Raw genomic sequence first — 17,830 nt, 5'->3', positions numbered from 1 at the left:
CGGTTCCCAAAGGAGTCATTGGGTGTCTCTTGGCATTGGCAGGTCGGTATAACCCCCTGACAGGTTTCTGCCATAAGCCGTATGAGATCACTGTGGAACCTTAGAGCAGGGCTCTTTATTTGTTTCGTGCAGGGCATGTAATTTATGTACACAAGCACACCGTAGAGTTAGTAAAGCACAGCAGAAAACATGTTCGCTAAGAGAACAAAGAACTAGAGCTCCAAGCATCTTTACCTTGTCCTGAAGGAACACGGACGAGCCCCCAAGATGAAAGGTTGTTGTTGAATCACGCCAAGATGCTGGGATTCTTGGCCCCTAGAGGAGAAGAATTCAATCCGGGGCCAGAGACGAGGCTTGATGGCTCAGAGCTTTTGTGTAACAAAGTTTTATTAAACTATAAAGGAGATAGAGAAAGCTTCTGACATAGGCATCAGAATGGGGCAGAAAGAGTACCCCCCTGCTAGTCTTTAGCTGGATGTTATATAGTCACAAGCAGCCTGTTAATGAAAGAAAGGAATGTCTCAAAACTCAGAATGGCACCAGTCCCCTCAACCATAAGATGTATTTTGGGATAATCTTGGCACCAAATGTTTTATCTTGGGCCATAAAATGGTTAACTTAAATCTTGAAGAAGGGCAGATCACCATACAAATAGTGTCGTTTACATAGATTAGAGTATAACATACTGGTTTATCAAGTAGGTTTTCAGCCAAAAGGCGGAACTGACCTGAAGAGAGAGTTTGGGGTAAATGCATAGTACATTAGCATCGCTTCAGATAAACATTTCCATAAGAAAAAGGCATTGGTTAACTTCAGGTGATACCAGGTGTCACTATGGCAACACAGAATTTTAAGAGAAACCACCTTTTAAATTTGTATAGAGAAGGAAACAATATCCCTAGTTTGTTTTCTCCTGCCACTTAAGAGAAATAAAAATGTCTGACACTTGCCAGCTATTTCCTCCATTTGGAGACCCCTGGCCTTCCTGCCTGTTACCCTCTCACCACGAAGAAAGAAAAGCTGAGATCTCTCCTTGCAGCCGGACAACCATGGTGTTACACCCCACAACTCGCTTTGTAAACTCAGCCCCGACAGAACATCTAGATGGAAACGAGGCTCTGGCAGTCAAGACCAGTCTGGCTTTAGCAACTGTAGACTTTGTAGGCATGCACATGAGGCGGTTGGGCCAGGTCACATTCTAAATTGGTCCCATACCACTGCAGGGGGTCCGGCTCCACAATGAATGTACACCTGGGACATGACTGCAATGGATCTATGCTGGTGACCTGGTGAAAACAACATCTGAGAGACATCAGGGTTAAGTGCCATCGTGCCCATGGTTCAGGTGGGGCCAAGATCAATGCCAACACAGGGTCACATGAGAGCTCACACAACACATGAAAGATGACCCACAGAGCATGCTCCAATGTGCACATCCCCAGAGGAGCAATCCTCAGTGGCTTCTCTCCCAGTTGGTGTGCTCCAGTCCCACTAGATCAGAAGAACCACAGATCAGAAGCACAGCTAAAAAACAGATCTGGGGACTCTACTCCACTAATCAGGGAGCAGACTCCACCCCTGACAGGGCAGTGACAGCCACAGAGGAAAGACAAAGATCCCTTCAGTATTCAGGCAGGCTCTATTCACAGTAATAACAATCCACTCCCTATCAAGGGGATACGGGCATAAGTCTCTGGACCACCTTACCCACCAGTGGGCAAACACCAGAGCAAGAGGAACTGGGATCTGTAGCCTGCAGAACAGAGACCACAAACACAGAACACTGGACAAAATGAGATGACAAAGGAGTACGGTGTTGAGGAGAAGTCAAGATAGAAACCTACAGGAACAACTAAATGAAGAGCAGTTGGGCAATGTAATGATTAATTTTACCTCTAAGTAATCAAATTTACAAACAAAACATTTTCACAAATACTGCTGCCGCTGCTGCGGATAAGTTTCTTCAGTCGTGTCCGACTCTGTGTGACCCCAGAGCCCACAGCCCACCAGGCTTCCCTGTCCCTGGGATTCTCCAGCAAGAACACTGGAGTGGGGTGGCATTTCCTTCTCCACAAATACTAATGCCTACTAATTATTTAACCCACTTTTTACCACTCATGTTGTTATCTGAGCATGTTCTAATAGAATCTAAAGCAAAAGCAAATAGTAGAAATCCGGTTTGCAGAGGAGAGTGCCACTATCTTATACCACAGAACTTATACAATTACCACTCACCTAGAATGAAGGATATGCAGGTCAAGAAGCAATAGTTAGAACCATGCATGGAACAACTGACTTGTTCTGGATTGGGAAAGGAGTACATCAAGGCTGTATATTGCCACCCTGCTTATTTAACTTATATGCAGAGTACACCATGAGAAATGCTGGGCTGGATGAAGCACAAGCTGGAATCAAGATTGCCGGAAGAAATATCAATACCTCAGATATGCAGATGACACCACCCCTATGGCAGAAAGCGAAGAAAAACTAAAGAGCCTTTTGATGAAAGTGAAAGAGGAGAGTAAAAAAGTTAGTTTAACTCAACATTCAGAAAACTAAGATCATGGCATCCAGTTCCATCATTTCATAGCAAGTAGATGGGAAAACAATGGAAACAGTGACAGACTTTATTTTGGGGAGCTCCAAAATCACTGCAGATTGTGACTGCAGCCATGAAATTAAAAGATGCTTGCCCCTTGGAAGAAAAGCCATGACAAACCTAGACAGCATATTAAAAAGCAGAGACATCACTTTGCTAACAAAAGTCCATCTAGTCAAAGCTATGGTTTTTCCAGTAGTCACGTATGGATGTGATATTTGGAACACAGAGAAAGCTGAGCACCAAAGAATTGATGCCTTCGAACTGTGATGCTGGAGAAGGCTCTTGAGAGTCCCTTGGTCAGCAAGGAGATCACACCAGTCAGTCCTAAAGAAATCAACCCTGAATATTCATTGGAAGGACTAATGCTGAAGCTTCAATAATTTGGCCACCTGATGCAAAGAGCCAACTCATTGGAAAAGACCCTGATGCTGGGAAAGACTGAGGGCAGGAGGAGAAGGGGATGTCAGAGGATGAGATGATTGAATAACATTATTGACTCAATGGATATGAATTTGAGCAAACTCTGGGAGTTAACGAAGGATAGGGAAACCTGGTTTGCTGCATTCCATGGGATGGCAAAGAGTTAGACATGACTTAGCGACTGAACAACAGGAAGGCAGATTACATCAAGGAAGAAGAAGATTAGAGTTATAATGACCCATAATGAAGTCTTTCTTTCAAATGTCACAAATACCCTTTTCCACCTAGGAAGTCGGGATCTGAACCTCTATTGGACAAAGCAGAAAACTCCAGGAGACATTCTAGAATGAATGAACCAAAACCCTGAAGGTACTTAAGGGATTCTGGAAGGCAGTTATCCTCACCCAAGGAGGCCAGGTTCCCGTAGTTCTCTAAGATCACGTCCCTGTACAATTCCTGCTGACGGAGGTCCAGGCACTCCCACTCCTCTTGGGTGAAGTCTTTGGCCACATCCTCGAATGTCAGCTGTCCCTGAAATACAAAGGACATGAGCCATGTGGACATGGGAAGACTTCCTAGTGTGACCCAAGAGGAAACCAGCAAGAGAAATGGTTTTGATTTCGGAGAAGGTCTGGTGTTACACAAGAATATAATTTGTATACAGCCGTATTTTCAACTGTATTTCTAACCCAGGAAAAGAGAATGAGATATGATCCACAGATCACTATCGAAACTATTTTGATCTGGAAGAGAAATTATAAAACAGGCACATCAACACTGACTTATCTACTTTGGAGAGTTGTACTCGTGTGACACAGGATAAACTGTCTATCAAGGAAAGTATGTTAGTCACTCAGTCATGTCTGATTCTTTCTGACCCCATGGACTGTAGCACACCAGGCTTCCCTGTCCATGGGGTTTTTCAGGCAAGAATACTGGAGTGAGTTGCCATTTCCTTCTCTAGGGGAATCTTCGCCACCAAGGGATCGGACCCAGGTCTCCCACATTGCAGGCAGACTCTTCACCATCTGAGCCACCAGGGAAGGCCCCTATCAAGGAAACAGGACATATTTTTTAAAAGCATGCTCTGATCTAAGAGTTCTGGAGTGGGGCCAATGTGCCACATATTTAACAGGCTTATTTTAACTAGTAATGTTGAAAATTCTGATGCATGAATGACCATTCTGAATAGCAAAGAGGTCGACTAGTAAAGTAAGAATTTATACTTAACTTTGAATTTTAAGTGTTTTACAAAATTGATGGGTCTGATAGAATAGTACCCATAGCAGCAATAATCCTTTAACTATTTAGTATATACTATATGTCTGTCTAACAGTTTTGACAGAGTCTTGAATGCACCGCATAAATAATATAAAATCAACAACACTGTTGTTCCCCCTTTTGCAAATATTTTGTCAAACATCCATTAAATGACAGATCTTGAATTTTGCTTCAGTTTATATGAACTAAAATTTAACTAGTAAAACACAAATACACAGCGACAACACTAAAGAAAGTTCATGCAAGTTTTTACAGGGTCTTCCCTGGTAGTCCGAGCTCCCCAGTCAGGGGGCTGGCTTCAGCCCCTTGTTAGAGAACTAGATCCCACACAGCACAGCTAAAGTGTGCCTGCTGCAACAAAGCCTCCCACACGGCTCCAAGATTCTGCAGGCTACGACCAAGACACAATTGGCCAAACACAAAAATATGTGTATTTGTTAAGAACTTTATATAACTGGGGAGAATACCTAAACAAGAAAAAATTATAATTTTAACATTTTAATGCCTACAGACATATATTGAAATGAGACTATATACTTATTAAGAGTGTTAAAGAAAAGCTAACAGTCAGAAAACTAAGATCACAGCACCCAGTCCCCTCACTTCATGGCAAATAGATGGGGAAACAGTGGCTGACTTTATTTTGGGGGGCTCCAAAATCACTGCAGATGGTGATTGCAGCCATGAAATTAAAAAAATACTTACTCCTTGGAAGGAAAGTTATGACCACCCTAGACAGCATATATGAAAAAGCAGAGACATTACTTTGTCCACAAAGTCCATCTAGTCAAGGCTATGGTTTTTCCAGTGCCTTGTATCAATGTGAGAGTTGGACTATAAAGAAAGCTGAGCACAGAAGAATGGATACTTTTGAACTGTGGTACTGGAGAAGACTCTTGAGAGTCCCTTGGACTGCAAGGAGATCCAACCAGTCCATCCTAAAGGAGATCAGTCCAGGGTGTTCATTGGAAGGACTGATGCTAAAGCTGAAATTCCAATATTGTGGCCATCTGATGTGAAAAGCTGACTCGTTTGAAAAGACCCTGATGTTGGGAAAGATTGAAGGTAGGAGGAGTAGGGGACAACAGAGGATGAGATGGTTGGATGGCATCACAACTCAATGGACATGAGTTTGGGTAAACTCCAGGAGTTGGTGATGGACAGGGAGACCTGACGTGCTGTGGTTCATGGGGTTGCAAAGAGTTGGACACGACTGAGCGACTGAACTGAACTGATTCATGTCAATAAAATCAAGATTATTTCTAATGGGTTAAAATATACACATCTACTTGTGAATGGTATTTTTTGTATATTTTAAATACACTAGGGTGCAAACATATAAAACGTTATAAGACAAATTAGAGCTCTTGGTTCTGAAACTTTAATTTCCTGACAAACTGTAACATTTTGTTGAGCTGTATCTTAGAAATTAAACACAGGTGAAAACAGATTAGCACCAATATGATTATTGCAAATATTTTGGAAAAAAAATATGTGAATAAGAAGACTATGTGTGATATGAGCGTGGAATGTACTGGAAACATCACACCTGGGCTTGAGTGATGAAAATGCCCATTCCTAAAACCTAGTGTCTATCATCAACACAGTGAGCATCCATTTTCCAAAGCAAAGAGAAACCAAAAAGATACGGAATTTCTCCAAAACTGTGAGGGTTTTCATACGTTCCCCACTACATATTTCCACAGCCTTGTTTAAAGATAGAGGGAAGCAAATGAACTTCATAGCCTGATAATCTCAGAGAAATCACCAGAGCCAGTGGACATCATCTGTCATGGTGTAAATGGATCACATGGAAGATGCACTATCAGAGCCTGGGCATTTAGGAAAAAATAAGGAAATTATAACTTGAACCTAATCACTCACCTAGAGCCAGACATCCTGGAATGTGAAGTCAAGTGGGCCTTACAAAGCATCACTACGAACAAAGCTAGCAGAGGTGATGGAATTCCATTGGAGCTATTTCAAATCCTGAAAGATGATGCTGTGAAAGTGCTGCACTCAATATGCCAGAAAATTTGGAAAACTCAGCAGTGGCCACAGGACTGGAAAAGGTCAGTTTTCATTCCAATCCCAAAGAAAGGCAACGCCAAAGAATGCTCAAACTACTGCACAATTGCATTCATCTCACATGCTAGTAAAGTAATGCTCAAAATTCTCCAAGCCAGGCTTCAGCAATATGTGAACCGTAAACTTCCTGATGTTCAAGCTGGTTTTAGAAAAGGCAGAGGAACCAGAGATCAAATTGCCAACATCTGCTGGATCATGGAAAAATCAAGAGAGTTCCAGAAAAACATCAATTTCTGCTTTCTTGACTATGCCAAAGCCTTTGACTGTGTGGATCACAATAAACTGTGGAAAATTCTGAAAGAGATAGGAATACCAGACCACCTGACCTGCCTCTTGAGAAATCTGTATGCAGGTCAGGAAGCAAGAGTTAGAACTGGACATGGACCAACAGACTGGTTCCAAATAGGAAAAGGAGTGCATCAAGGCTGTATATTGTCACCTTGCTTATTTAACTTCTATGCAGAGTACATCATGAGAAACGCTGGACTGGAAGAAACACAACCTGGAATCAATATTGCCGGGAAAAATATCAATAACCTCAGATATGCAGATGACATCACCCTTATGGCAGAAAGTGAAGAAGAGCTAAAAAGCCTCTTGATGAAAGTGAAAGAGGAGAGTGAAAAAGTTGGCTTAAGGCTCAACATTCAGAAAACGAAGATCATGGCATCCAGTCCCATCACTTCATGGGAAATAGATGGGGAAACAGTAGAAACAGTGTCAGACTTTATTTTTATGGGCTCCAAAATCACTGCAGATGGTGACTGCAGCCATGAAATTAAAAGACGCTTACTCCTTGGAAGAAAAGTTATGACCAACCTAGATAGCATATTCAAAAGCAGAGACATTACTTTGCCAACTAAGGTCCGTCTAGTCAAGGCTATGATTTTTCCAGTAGTCATATATGGATGTGAGAGTCGGACTGTGAAGAAGGCTGAGCGCCGAAGAATTGATGGTTTTGAACTGTGGTGTTGGAGAAGACTCTTGAGAGTCCCTTGGACTGCAAGGAGATCCAACCAGTCCATTCTGAAGGAGATAAGCCCTGGGATTTCTTTGGAAGGAATGATGCTAAAGCTGAAACTCCAGTACTTTGGCCACCTCATGCGAAGAGTAAACTCATTGGAAAAGACTCTGATGCTGGGAGGGATTGTGGGAAGAAGGAGAAGGGGACGACAGAGGATGAGATGGCTGGATGGCATCACTGACTTGATGGACATGAGTCTAAGTGAACTCCAGGAGCTGGTGATGGTCAGGGAGGCCTGGTGTGCAGTGATTCATGGGTTCGCAAAGAGTAAGACACGACTGATTGATTGAAGTGAACTGAACTGAACAGAAAGATATCAGTTTTATGCAAAATTCATTTTATATATACTTCCTCTGTTTTGTATCCTAGCAGTGTGTGTAACTAGTAAGCCTTAGCATTACAGAGGACAGTGTCTCCTAGTTTTCTTTTTATTTCTGTGCATTTTCTGAAAAAATTCTGGATCACTGAGTTGATTCTATATATAAGGGCATTTTCTAACTCCTAAAGAGCTGAATTGTATCCACGTGTGAACTCATCATGGCATTTCCCCTACTTCCCGAAGATCCCAACACTGAACCACATCCCAGTGGGAATCTCGGATACCAGTGCCTCTCCGTGTTGATCTCTCACAAAGGGAATATGTTCACCTGCTGAAAGTCACTCATTCAGGTTGGGAACTCATCACGTTCTATACAAAGCCAGGACAGAGACAATGGAGAACAGGATCTGGGACACAAGGGAGAGGTGGTCTAAAGAGCCGGTCTTCACTATGACAAGAAGAAAAGGGAAAAATAAGAAGTGGATAACGAACACCCCAGACAGAAAAATTAGAACCAGAGAACTAAAGGTTTGCGGATTCTCAGTCTAGGCATTTCAGGAGGAAAACCAGACACAACCTGAGGCGTGGAACAGAACGTGTACCTGAGAAGCTGCCATTTCCTCTTCTTCTTCCTCCTGCTCTGTCTTCTCTGGGGATGTTTTGTAGCAAACACACCTCTGCAATCTTGAGAAAATACCTTCAAAGTCATCCGCAGGGCTCTTTAACCTGCAACTACTTCACCTACAGACAGAAGGACTTGAAAAGCTGAAAAGACCTACCTCTCCTGTCCTGTCCTGTCTCAGGAGAGATTCGGGAACAATCACCTCCTACCTGGAGACCAGCCTGTGAACTTATTTCTTGATTGTTCTCTCCCCATAGAGAGCTCCTAACCCTCTGCTCACACAGATGATGTGAGCTGACTGACTTCCCTTGTCCAAATCCAGCTAGACCAACCCTGCAGCCTCTCAGACTGAAGCTGGGCCTCAGCTCTCACAGATGGACCAGGAGCCACGTCCTTCACCCAGGCCTCCCATTACGAGTCCCCTGGAGGACTTCCTACACACCACACTGATGCCCCCACAGGACCATGAGAGAACTCTGTGGGGAAGGCACCAGGGTGGTCCTTTCCTAACACTGGTCAAGTGACCCTGATGGGAAACAATGGAAATCACTTGGCCAATGGTTCAGATTCTTTCTGAAACATTTCAGTGAATGTGAACCCCTCAAGGTCACGTCCCCACTCTAAGAAGTTATGAATCTGCAGGTCTGAAGTCGGATCATTAAATAAATCTTTAGGACGTTCTCTGTTCTGATGCTTCTTCCCCAAGACCCACACTCAGGAGCCCTGACCTTGAGCCTTCTCACTCAGCACAGCTGAGACACCTCAGAGGGGAGGGTTTAGGGTGGGAATTCCTGAGGGAGGTCAGGCTAGAACCAAGCAGAGAAAGCTCCAGTTCTTGGGGTTCAGGCCTTTCTAAGGGACCCTGGGTGAAGTGCTGTGGGCTCTGCAGGCTGAGCATGGATGGGTCCATTCAAACCAGAGGAGCAGGATTCTGGTGAGCTCTGAGGGTGTCATTGAAGGGGGGCCTGTGCAGTAGACCCTGGGCTTCAGCAAACTGCTGGTCTCAAGGTGGGTGGTCATCTAGTGGAGGTGCTCACAGGACTGGCTGGTGTGAGTTCAAGGACCTGCAGGCTGCCTGCTCCTCAGACGCTGTGGCAGCAACAGGATGGAGATGGAGTAATCCAGGTAAACTCTCAATACTCTGTATGGTCCTTCTTAGAACTATCACAATGTCCCAGCAGTTCCAGAGAGGGGGAAAAAGTACAATGGAGAAATGATGGGAAATATCCAATTAGTTGAGGCTTAAAGGCAGTATGGAAATTAATTGTTGCAGATATCATCCCTCTGTGCTAACAAAGAGTTTATTGTTAGGTATTTTCCATTCAACCTTAAATCGGTAGGTTGATAATTCATTACACACCAACTTCATCACAAGAAACCATCCAGTTTTATTAACATGTCATATCACACAGTCAGAATAAAACCTTTTCCAACCCACTGTGTACCTGAATAAAATACAGATTACAAGCATAAACAACAATATTCACTGCTCTGATACAATGATCTGAGAACTGTGATTCCTATGGTTGCAAAATGGAGGTTAATCATTTATGAAACAAGACATACACTAATTACATGACTTTTCTGTGACCGATTTCCATACATTTCTAGGGGATCAGAGATGTCTTCATTTGAAACATGTCCACTAATATTCATGACGTCTGTTGATGTTATAAACATACATCAAGATTTCAGTGAACTGTCATTGTATTTTTCTTAAAAAGCAAGTGACATAACTATTGAAAATGTACATCTTATATTAATATGTGGAATTACTCCCTGAACACTTACCTCATGGTGACCTATAGGGATGTTTGACATGAATGACTAACACCTCCAGTTAGATGTACATGCTACATTACTAGGTCTTTAATCTTCTAATGGAGAATAAATATAAATGATTTCTCCCTAGGATAGAAGACCTTGTCTCATCTTTGAGACAGCAACCATCAAAAACAGAACTTTGTATACACCCTAGAAATGAAGCATAACAGCATGGAGTAATGTGAGAGTTGAATCACATTTGTTTTGGTTTTCAAATAATCACAAATCATGTCAATATAAACAAAAACATATTGGTAAAAATTGTACATTTCTAAACACCAACCTTCATCTTGTGATCCATACTAACATATCAATTTTTTAATCTGTTTTAACTATGGATTACTATCACCAGATGGTCAACCCCGAAATCAGATTGATTATATGCTTTGCAGCCAAAGATGGAGAAGCTCTATACATTCAACAAAAACAAGACCAGGAGCTGACTGTGGCCAGATCATGAATTCCTTATTACCAAATTCAGACTTAAATTGAAGAAAAGTAGGAAAACCACTAGATCATTCAGGTATGACCTAAATCAAATCCCTTATGATTATACAGTGGAAGTCAGAAATAGATTTAAGGGCCTAGATCTGATAGATAGAGTGACTGATGAACTATGGAATGAGGTTCGTGACATTATACAGGAGACAGGGATCAAGACCATCCCCAAGGAAAAGAAATGCAAAAAAGCAAAATGGCTGTCTGGGGAGGCCTTACAAATAGCTGTGAAAAGAAGAGAAGCAAAAAGCAAAGGGGAAAAGGAAAGATATAAGCATCTGAATGCAGAGTTCCAAAGAATAGCAAGAAGAGATAAGAAAGCCTTCTTCAGCGATCAATGCAAAGGAATAGAGGAAAAGAACAGAATGGGAAAGACTAGAGATCTCTTCAAGAAAATTAAAGATACCAAGAAATATTTCATGCAAAATGGGCTCGACAAAAGACAGAAATAATATGGACCTAAGAGATGCAGAATATATGAAGAAGAGGTGGCAAGAATCCACAAAAGAACTGTACTGAAAAGATCTTTATGACCTGGATAATCACGATGGTGTGATCACTCATCCAGAGCCAGACATCCTGGAATGTGAAGTCAAGTGGGCTTTACAAAGCATCACTACGAACAAAGCTAGTAGAGGTGATGGAATTCCATTGGAGCTATTTCAAATCCTGAAAGATGATGCTGTGAAAGTGCTGCACTCAATATGCCAGCAAATTTGGAAAACTCAGCAGTGGCCACAGGACTGGAAAAGGTCAGTTTTTATTCCAATCCCAAAGAAAGGCAACGCCAAAGAATGCTCAAACTACCGCACAATTGGACTGATCTCATATGCTAGTAAAGTAATGCTCAAAAATCTCCAAGCCAGGCTTCAGAAATATGTAAACCGTGAACTTCCTGATGTTCAAGCTGGTTTTAGAAAAGGCAGAGAAACCAGAGATCTGTACTGAAACTCCAGTACTTTGGCCACCTTATGTGAAGAGTTGACTCATTGGAAAAGACTCTGATGCTGGGAGGGGTTGGGGGCAGGAGGAGAAGGGGACGACAGAGGATGAGATGGCTTGATGGCATCCCTGACTCGATGGACGTGAATCTAAGTGAACTCCAGGAGTTGGTGATGGACAGGGAGGCCTGGCGTGCTGTGATTAATGGGTTCACAAAGAGTCAGACATGACTGAATGACTGAAGTGAGCTGAACTGAATAATAAGGGCATTTGCCATCTGCCTCTGGAGAGAATAAACCCTATGGTGTTGAACCTGACTTCAGTCCCCTCGAGGGAGTTCAGGGTAGGACTGAGGCACTCAGGTCCAGGGAATCTGGTGGAACAGGTTTTTAGAGAGCCGAATATTTTCAGGAACTGCTTTCATGATCCCAATCCTTACATCTCTTCACATCTAGAAAAGCACTAAACCACTAAATGATGACTTCAGTTCCTCACGACTGGCAGGAAACCTTTTGTAAAATAAGTGCTTGATTGCACTGAACTCCCCCTTCACTGAAATCACATACTGACCTTAGCCCACTGTCTCTTTGGAGCAGTTTCTCAGAGTTCTCTGAGATGCTGTCTCCTGGGCTGCTGTCCTCATTTTGCCCCAAATAAAACTTAATTCACATCTCTCAAATTGTGCATCTGTTTTAGCTGACAGTGTTCATTTTTCAAAGCAAAGAGTAACTAAGAAGATACGGCATTTCCTCATTAACTGTGATAGGCATATCCATTGCTTTTTCTTTCCAAGACCCTTGTTCAAGACCAAAAAAAAAAAAAAGAAGAAGAAGAAAGAAAAATGAATTTCATAGTGTGGAAATCTCACAGAAGCACCTGAACCAGTGAACATCAGAGGTCACTGAGTTAGAGAACATTCATCACAGCATTTCCCTGACTTCCCTAAGATCGTAACACTGAACCACATCCTAATGGGAATCTCAGATACCGGTGCCTCCCCGTATTGATCTCTCACAAAGGGAATGTATTCAACATTGAAAGTCACTATTTCATGTTGAGAATTCATCATGCTCTATAGAAAGCCAGGATACACACAATGGAGAAAAGGCTCTGGAATATGAGGGAGACGAAACCTGAAGAGCTGGTTTTCACTATTTTTTTTAAAAAAAAAGGTAAAAATAAGAAGGTGATAATAAACACTCCACGCAGAAAACTTAGAAGCAGAGAACTAAAGGTTTGCAGATTCTCCATCGAGGCATTTCAGGAGGAAAAGCAGACACAGCCCCACACCCGCAACAGGACAATTACCTGAGAAGCTGCCATTTCCTCCTCTTCTTCCTCCTGCTCTGCGTCTTCTATGGGGATATGACGTCTCAAACTCACATCTGCATGTTGAGAAAATACCTTCAAAGACTTCCATATAGCCGTTTAACCTGCAACTGCTGCAGTGAAAAAGAAGAAATGGTTTTCTTGTTTTTCTCACCCTTTTCGGAGCTCTTTGGTGACTTCCTGTGTTCCTGATCTGTAGTGGGTAATCAAGACTAACCTGATATGCTAATCACATCCTGGTGCTCCACTCTATTTGCAGATCTTCCCGGCTAGTTTCGCTCCTACCTTTTTGCATTACAGAGAGCAGGCCTCACTACAATTCACCAGAGAAAATGGACCCTACTTCTGGGCTACCTGACCCAGCCTACCAGGGTTTTGAAAAAATGCAAGAGGAAGACCTAGATTCAGGAGCCCTGAGGAAAACCTCACATTTGGCACATCTGAGACCTCAGGAAGGGAGGATTTAGGGCGGGAACTTCTAGAAGCAAAGGTCAACCTGATTCCCTGGGGAGGGGCTCTTTCTAGGATGGGTGTGGTGGTCCTCGGCATATGTCTGCCCCCCTGGGGTAGGGGAGGGGAGCGGTGAGTGTTTGGTGGGAATCACCTGGAGGTCTTGGGTTCCTGCCAGACTTTACTTGCAGAATTCTTCCCAAAGATGTCCTTAGTTTTTTTCACCTGCCTCTGCAGCCTGGGGACACAGGTTTTCACAAAATGATTCGCATTTTGACCACCTCTCTGCAGCTGTGGCACCTCCAACTTCAGAGACCAAGAGCCTTTAGGTGTTTCCATCACAGCTTTCTTTGACAATAAACCAGAGGCAGCAGGAGGCCTGGTGAGATGCAGTCCATGGGGTCGCAAAGAGTAGGACAGGACTGAGCAGCTGAACTGAACTGAACTGAGCAGGACACGCTAGGTTAACAAGTGTGTGTGGGCAGAGACAAATGCCTTTGAAAATGATGCCCTAAATGCTATCTGATGACCAATAATGATCGGTGGTGTTGTAAGTTACATTTACATGAATTAACACGTGAGAGCGTTGATCTACTTCCTGTGTGTGTCTTTCTAGGTTTTATGAATCAACTGCTGCAGTTTGTTGTCTGTGCCATTTAGAGAGCTCTATTTTCCCACATCTTTAAAGTATAATGACTAAGGAAAAATTAAAGTTAGAAGCATGTCCATCTTTCTAATATTATATATTCTAAGAAATATTCAGTGTGCATGCACCAGTACCTACTTTATAGAAGATTTAGTTTCACAGCAGAATTGAGAATAAGGTATAGACGTTTCCCATATACCTCTTGTTCCCACACGTGGACAATCTCCCTCCTTACCTTTCCCCACCAGAGTGAGCATTTGTTACCGCTGATGAATCTACAAGGACAGTAAATAGACAAACTCTTTAGTTTACCCTTATGTTTCTCTTTTAGGGATGTGCACTCCATACCTCTGGATAAATCTATAATAACATGTGTCCATCACAACAGTTTAACACAAATTATTTCACGGTCCTGAAAGTTCTCTAGATTTAAGATATTCATAGTCCCTCCTTTGAAACCAATGGCAACCATAGAACTTTTTAATCTCTTCTATATTTCTTACTAGATTCCCAGGTGACTGAGTGGGAAGAAATCTACCTGCCGATGCAGCACATTCAGGTGATGTGGGTTCGATCCTTGGGTCAGGAAGATCCCCTGGAGGAAGAAATGGAAACCCACTCCAGTATCCTTTCCTGGGAAATCTATGGACAGAGGAGCCTGGCAGGCTACAGCCCCTGGGCTCACAAAGACTCAGACACAACTGAGCACATATGAACATTTACCTACACCAAAGTGTCATATTGTAAAACTCCTACTTTCTGTAGCATTTTTGAATGGGCTTCTTTCACTCCGTAAAATGCATGGAGTGATTGTCCATGTATTTTATGCCTTGAAACCTTAACATCCCAAAGCTTAAGAACTACCCCTGCGCCTATATTCCTGCTCAGTAAATAAGTTCATTAACACTGTTTTTTTTTAGATTCCATATATATCTGTTAAGACAATATTTGCACAAATATAGAGAACAGATGTGTGGCCACGGCAAGATGAAAGGTTGTTGCTGAATTATGACGCCGGGATTCCTGGCCCCCAGAGGAGAAGAATTCAATCCGGGGCCAGAGACAAGACTTCATCGCACAGAGCTTTTGTGTAATAAAGTTTTATTAAAGTATAGAGGAGATAGAGAAAGCTTCTGACATAGGCATCAGAAGGGGGCAGAAAGAGTACCCCCCTGCTAGTCTTTAGCTGGATGTTATATAGTCACCAGCAGTCTGTTAATGAAAGAAAGGAATGTCTCAAAACTTAGAATGGCACCAGGCCCCTCACCCATAAGATGTTTTTTGGGATAATATTGGCTCCAAATGGCTCATCTTGGGCCATAAAAGGATTAACTTGAATCTTGAAGAAGGGCAGAGCACCATACAAATAGTGTCGTTTACATAGATTAGAGGAACTTTGATATCTGAGTATAACATACTGGTTTATAAAGTAGGTTCTGAGCCCAAAAGGTGGAACCGACTTGAAGACAGAGTTTGGGGTAAATGTATAGTACATTAGCATAGCGTAAGATAAACATTTTCATAAGAAAAAGGCAATGGTTAACTTCAAGTGAAACCAGGTGTCATTATGGCAACACAGAATTTTAAGAGAAACCTTCTTTTAAATTTGTATAGAGAAGGAAAAAAAAAAAAATCACTAGTTCGTTTCTTCCTGCCCTTAAGAGAGATAAAAATGTCTGACACTTGCTGGCTATTTTCTCCATTTGGAGACCCCTGGTCTTTCTGCCTGTTACTCTCTCAGCAGGAGAAGAATAGGGGGACAAACTGAAGAGCCCCACTGACACACATACACCACCATGGCTGAAATGCTGGAGAAGACTTTTGCGAGGCCCTTGGACTGCACAGAGATCCAGCCAGCCCATCCTAAGGGAGATCAGTCCTGGGTGTTCATTGGAAGGACTGAAGCTGAAGCTGAAACTCCAGTCCTTTGGCCACCTCATGTGAAAAGCTGACTCATTTGAAAAGCGCCTGATGCTGGGAATGATTGAAGTGGGGAGGAGAAGGGGACGACAGAAGATGAGATGGTTGGATGGCATCACCGACTCAATGGACATGAGTTCGAATAAACTCTGCGAGTTGGTGATGAACAGGGAGGCCTGGTGTGCTGCAGTCCATGGGATCGCAAAGATTTGGACATGACTGAGCAAGTGAACTGAACTGAACTGATGGTTAAAACAGATAGCTAGTGGGAATCTGCTGGATAGCACAGGGAGCTCAGCTGGTGCTCTGTGCTGACCAGAGGGGTGAAATGGAGATCACGGGAGGGAGGTTCAAGAGGGAGCAGATTCATGTATACTTATGGCTGATTGATGATGTCGTACAGCAGAAACTAACACAACATTGTAAAGCAATTATATTCCAATACAAAATATATATGCATCTCAAAAGGAAAAAAAGCTAAACAGACAGGTCACCCAGTGGTGGAGAATCCATCTGACAGTGCAGGGGACACGGGCTTGATCCCTGGTCCAGGAATACTCCACATGCTTTGGGGCAAAACTAAGCCTGTGTGCCACAACTGCTGAGCCTGGGTGGGGCAACTTGCTCTTTTAGACAGGCAAGAGGCAAATGAAAGATGCTCATCAGCGCTAAACAATAAGAAATGCAAAACAAAGCTACAATGATGCATCAACTCATGCCAGTCAGAATAACAATTAGCAAAGAGCCCATAATAATATCATAAACGCTGAAGAGGCTTGGAGATCAGGGAACCTCCTACACGGCTGGAGGGAATGAAAACTGGGGCAGTCATGTGGGGAGGACAGTGTGGAAGTTCCTTAAAAAATGTAACCTCCTGACATTTAAGGAAATGAATTCCATGAAAAATAGACAAAACAGATTAATTGACAAATTGACAAGTTTTGCAGTTTTTAGTCAATCATCTGCAAGTCTAAAATGACCAGTTTTGAGCTAGCATTTCTACATTCTCTAAGTTAAATGTGTACGAATACGCATCAGTTCAGTTCAGTTCAGTTCAGTCGCTCAGTCGTGTCCAACTCTTCAAGACCCCATGAATCGCAGCATGCCAGGCCTCCCTGTTCATCACCATCTCCTGGAGTTCACTCAGACTCACGTTCATTGAGTCAGTAATGCCATCCAGCCATCTCATCCTCGGTCGTTCCCTTCTCCTCCTGCCCCCAATCTCTCCCAGCATCAGAGTCTTTTCCAATGAGTCAACTCTTCGCATGAGGTGGCCAAAGTACTGGAGCTTCAGCTATAGCATCATTCCTTCCAAAGAAATCCCAGGGCTGATCTCCTTCAGAATGGACTGGTTGGATCTCCTTGCAGTCCAAGGGACTCTCAAGAGTCTTCTCCAACACCACAGTTCAAAAGCATCAATTCACATTGCCAGGATGGCTCAAGTCCCTCCTTGTTCAGGGATCAGAAGATCTATCTCCTGTCTGTTCTGGAGTATAATCTCTGTCAAGCTGTGTTGGCTTTTTAGAGCTATCTTGAGAAATCTTATTCTAGAAACTAGATTTTGGGAGTGTTTATTAGAATGGCACTCATTGGTAGTCCTGAATAGGTATCTGAGATCTCCCAGGGGCTCACAGGTGTATTGAATGTCCTCTTCTGTTTTTTTTTTCCACAGCTTGACTCGTGAGTAGTGAAACCAGGAGTCATGCCCTGGTACCTTGATTGCTGTGGGGGTAGAAAGTATTACAGGGTAGGGGCCCTTCCATGTGGGCTGGAGTTGAGCTTTTGGGGACCCATCTTTTCAGACTTTAATTAGGACTTGAGTCCCTGGAGCATTTCGTGGTGACTCCTTAGAATCTTTGGGTCCT

At 42.9% G+C, this 17,830-nt stretch overlaps 1 protein-coding gene across 1 annotated transcript in view; it reads right to left on the bottom strand.

Moving 5' to 3' along the window:
* The window catches only part of LOC128064014 (zinc finger protein 883-like), a gene marked incomplete at its 3' end in the record, with an annotated part of 42,367 nt that extends 28,629 nt beyond the window's left edge, over window positions 1-13,738 (bottom strand). Inside the window, exons 1-3 of the mRNA XM_052656835.1 lie at window positions 13,585-13,738; window positions 12,929-13,005; window positions 3,427-3,553 (exon numbers count right to left, since the gene is read on the bottom strand). Of these exons, the coding sequence (XP_052512795.1) occupies window positions 3,427-3,553; window positions 12,929-13,005; window positions 13,585-13,738 (358 nt within the window). The remainder of the gene's footprint in view (window positions 1-3,426; window positions 3,554-12,928; window positions 13,006-13,584) is intronic.
* Between the last annotated feature and the right edge of the window lie 4,092 nt (window positions 13,739-17,830).

Source organism: Budorcas taxicolor, chromosome 18 (genome assembly GCF_023091745.1).
Source record: "Budorcas taxicolor isolate Tak-1 chromosome 18, Takin1.1, whole genome shotgun sequence".
NCBI classification, from domain to species: domain Eukaryota; kingdom Metazoa; phylum Chordata; class Mammalia; order Artiodactyla; family Bovidae; genus Budorcas; species Budorcas taxicolor.
The sequence above is the reverse complement of the archived record's forward strand: the minus strand, read 5'-3'. Positions and strand labels throughout refer to the sequence as shown.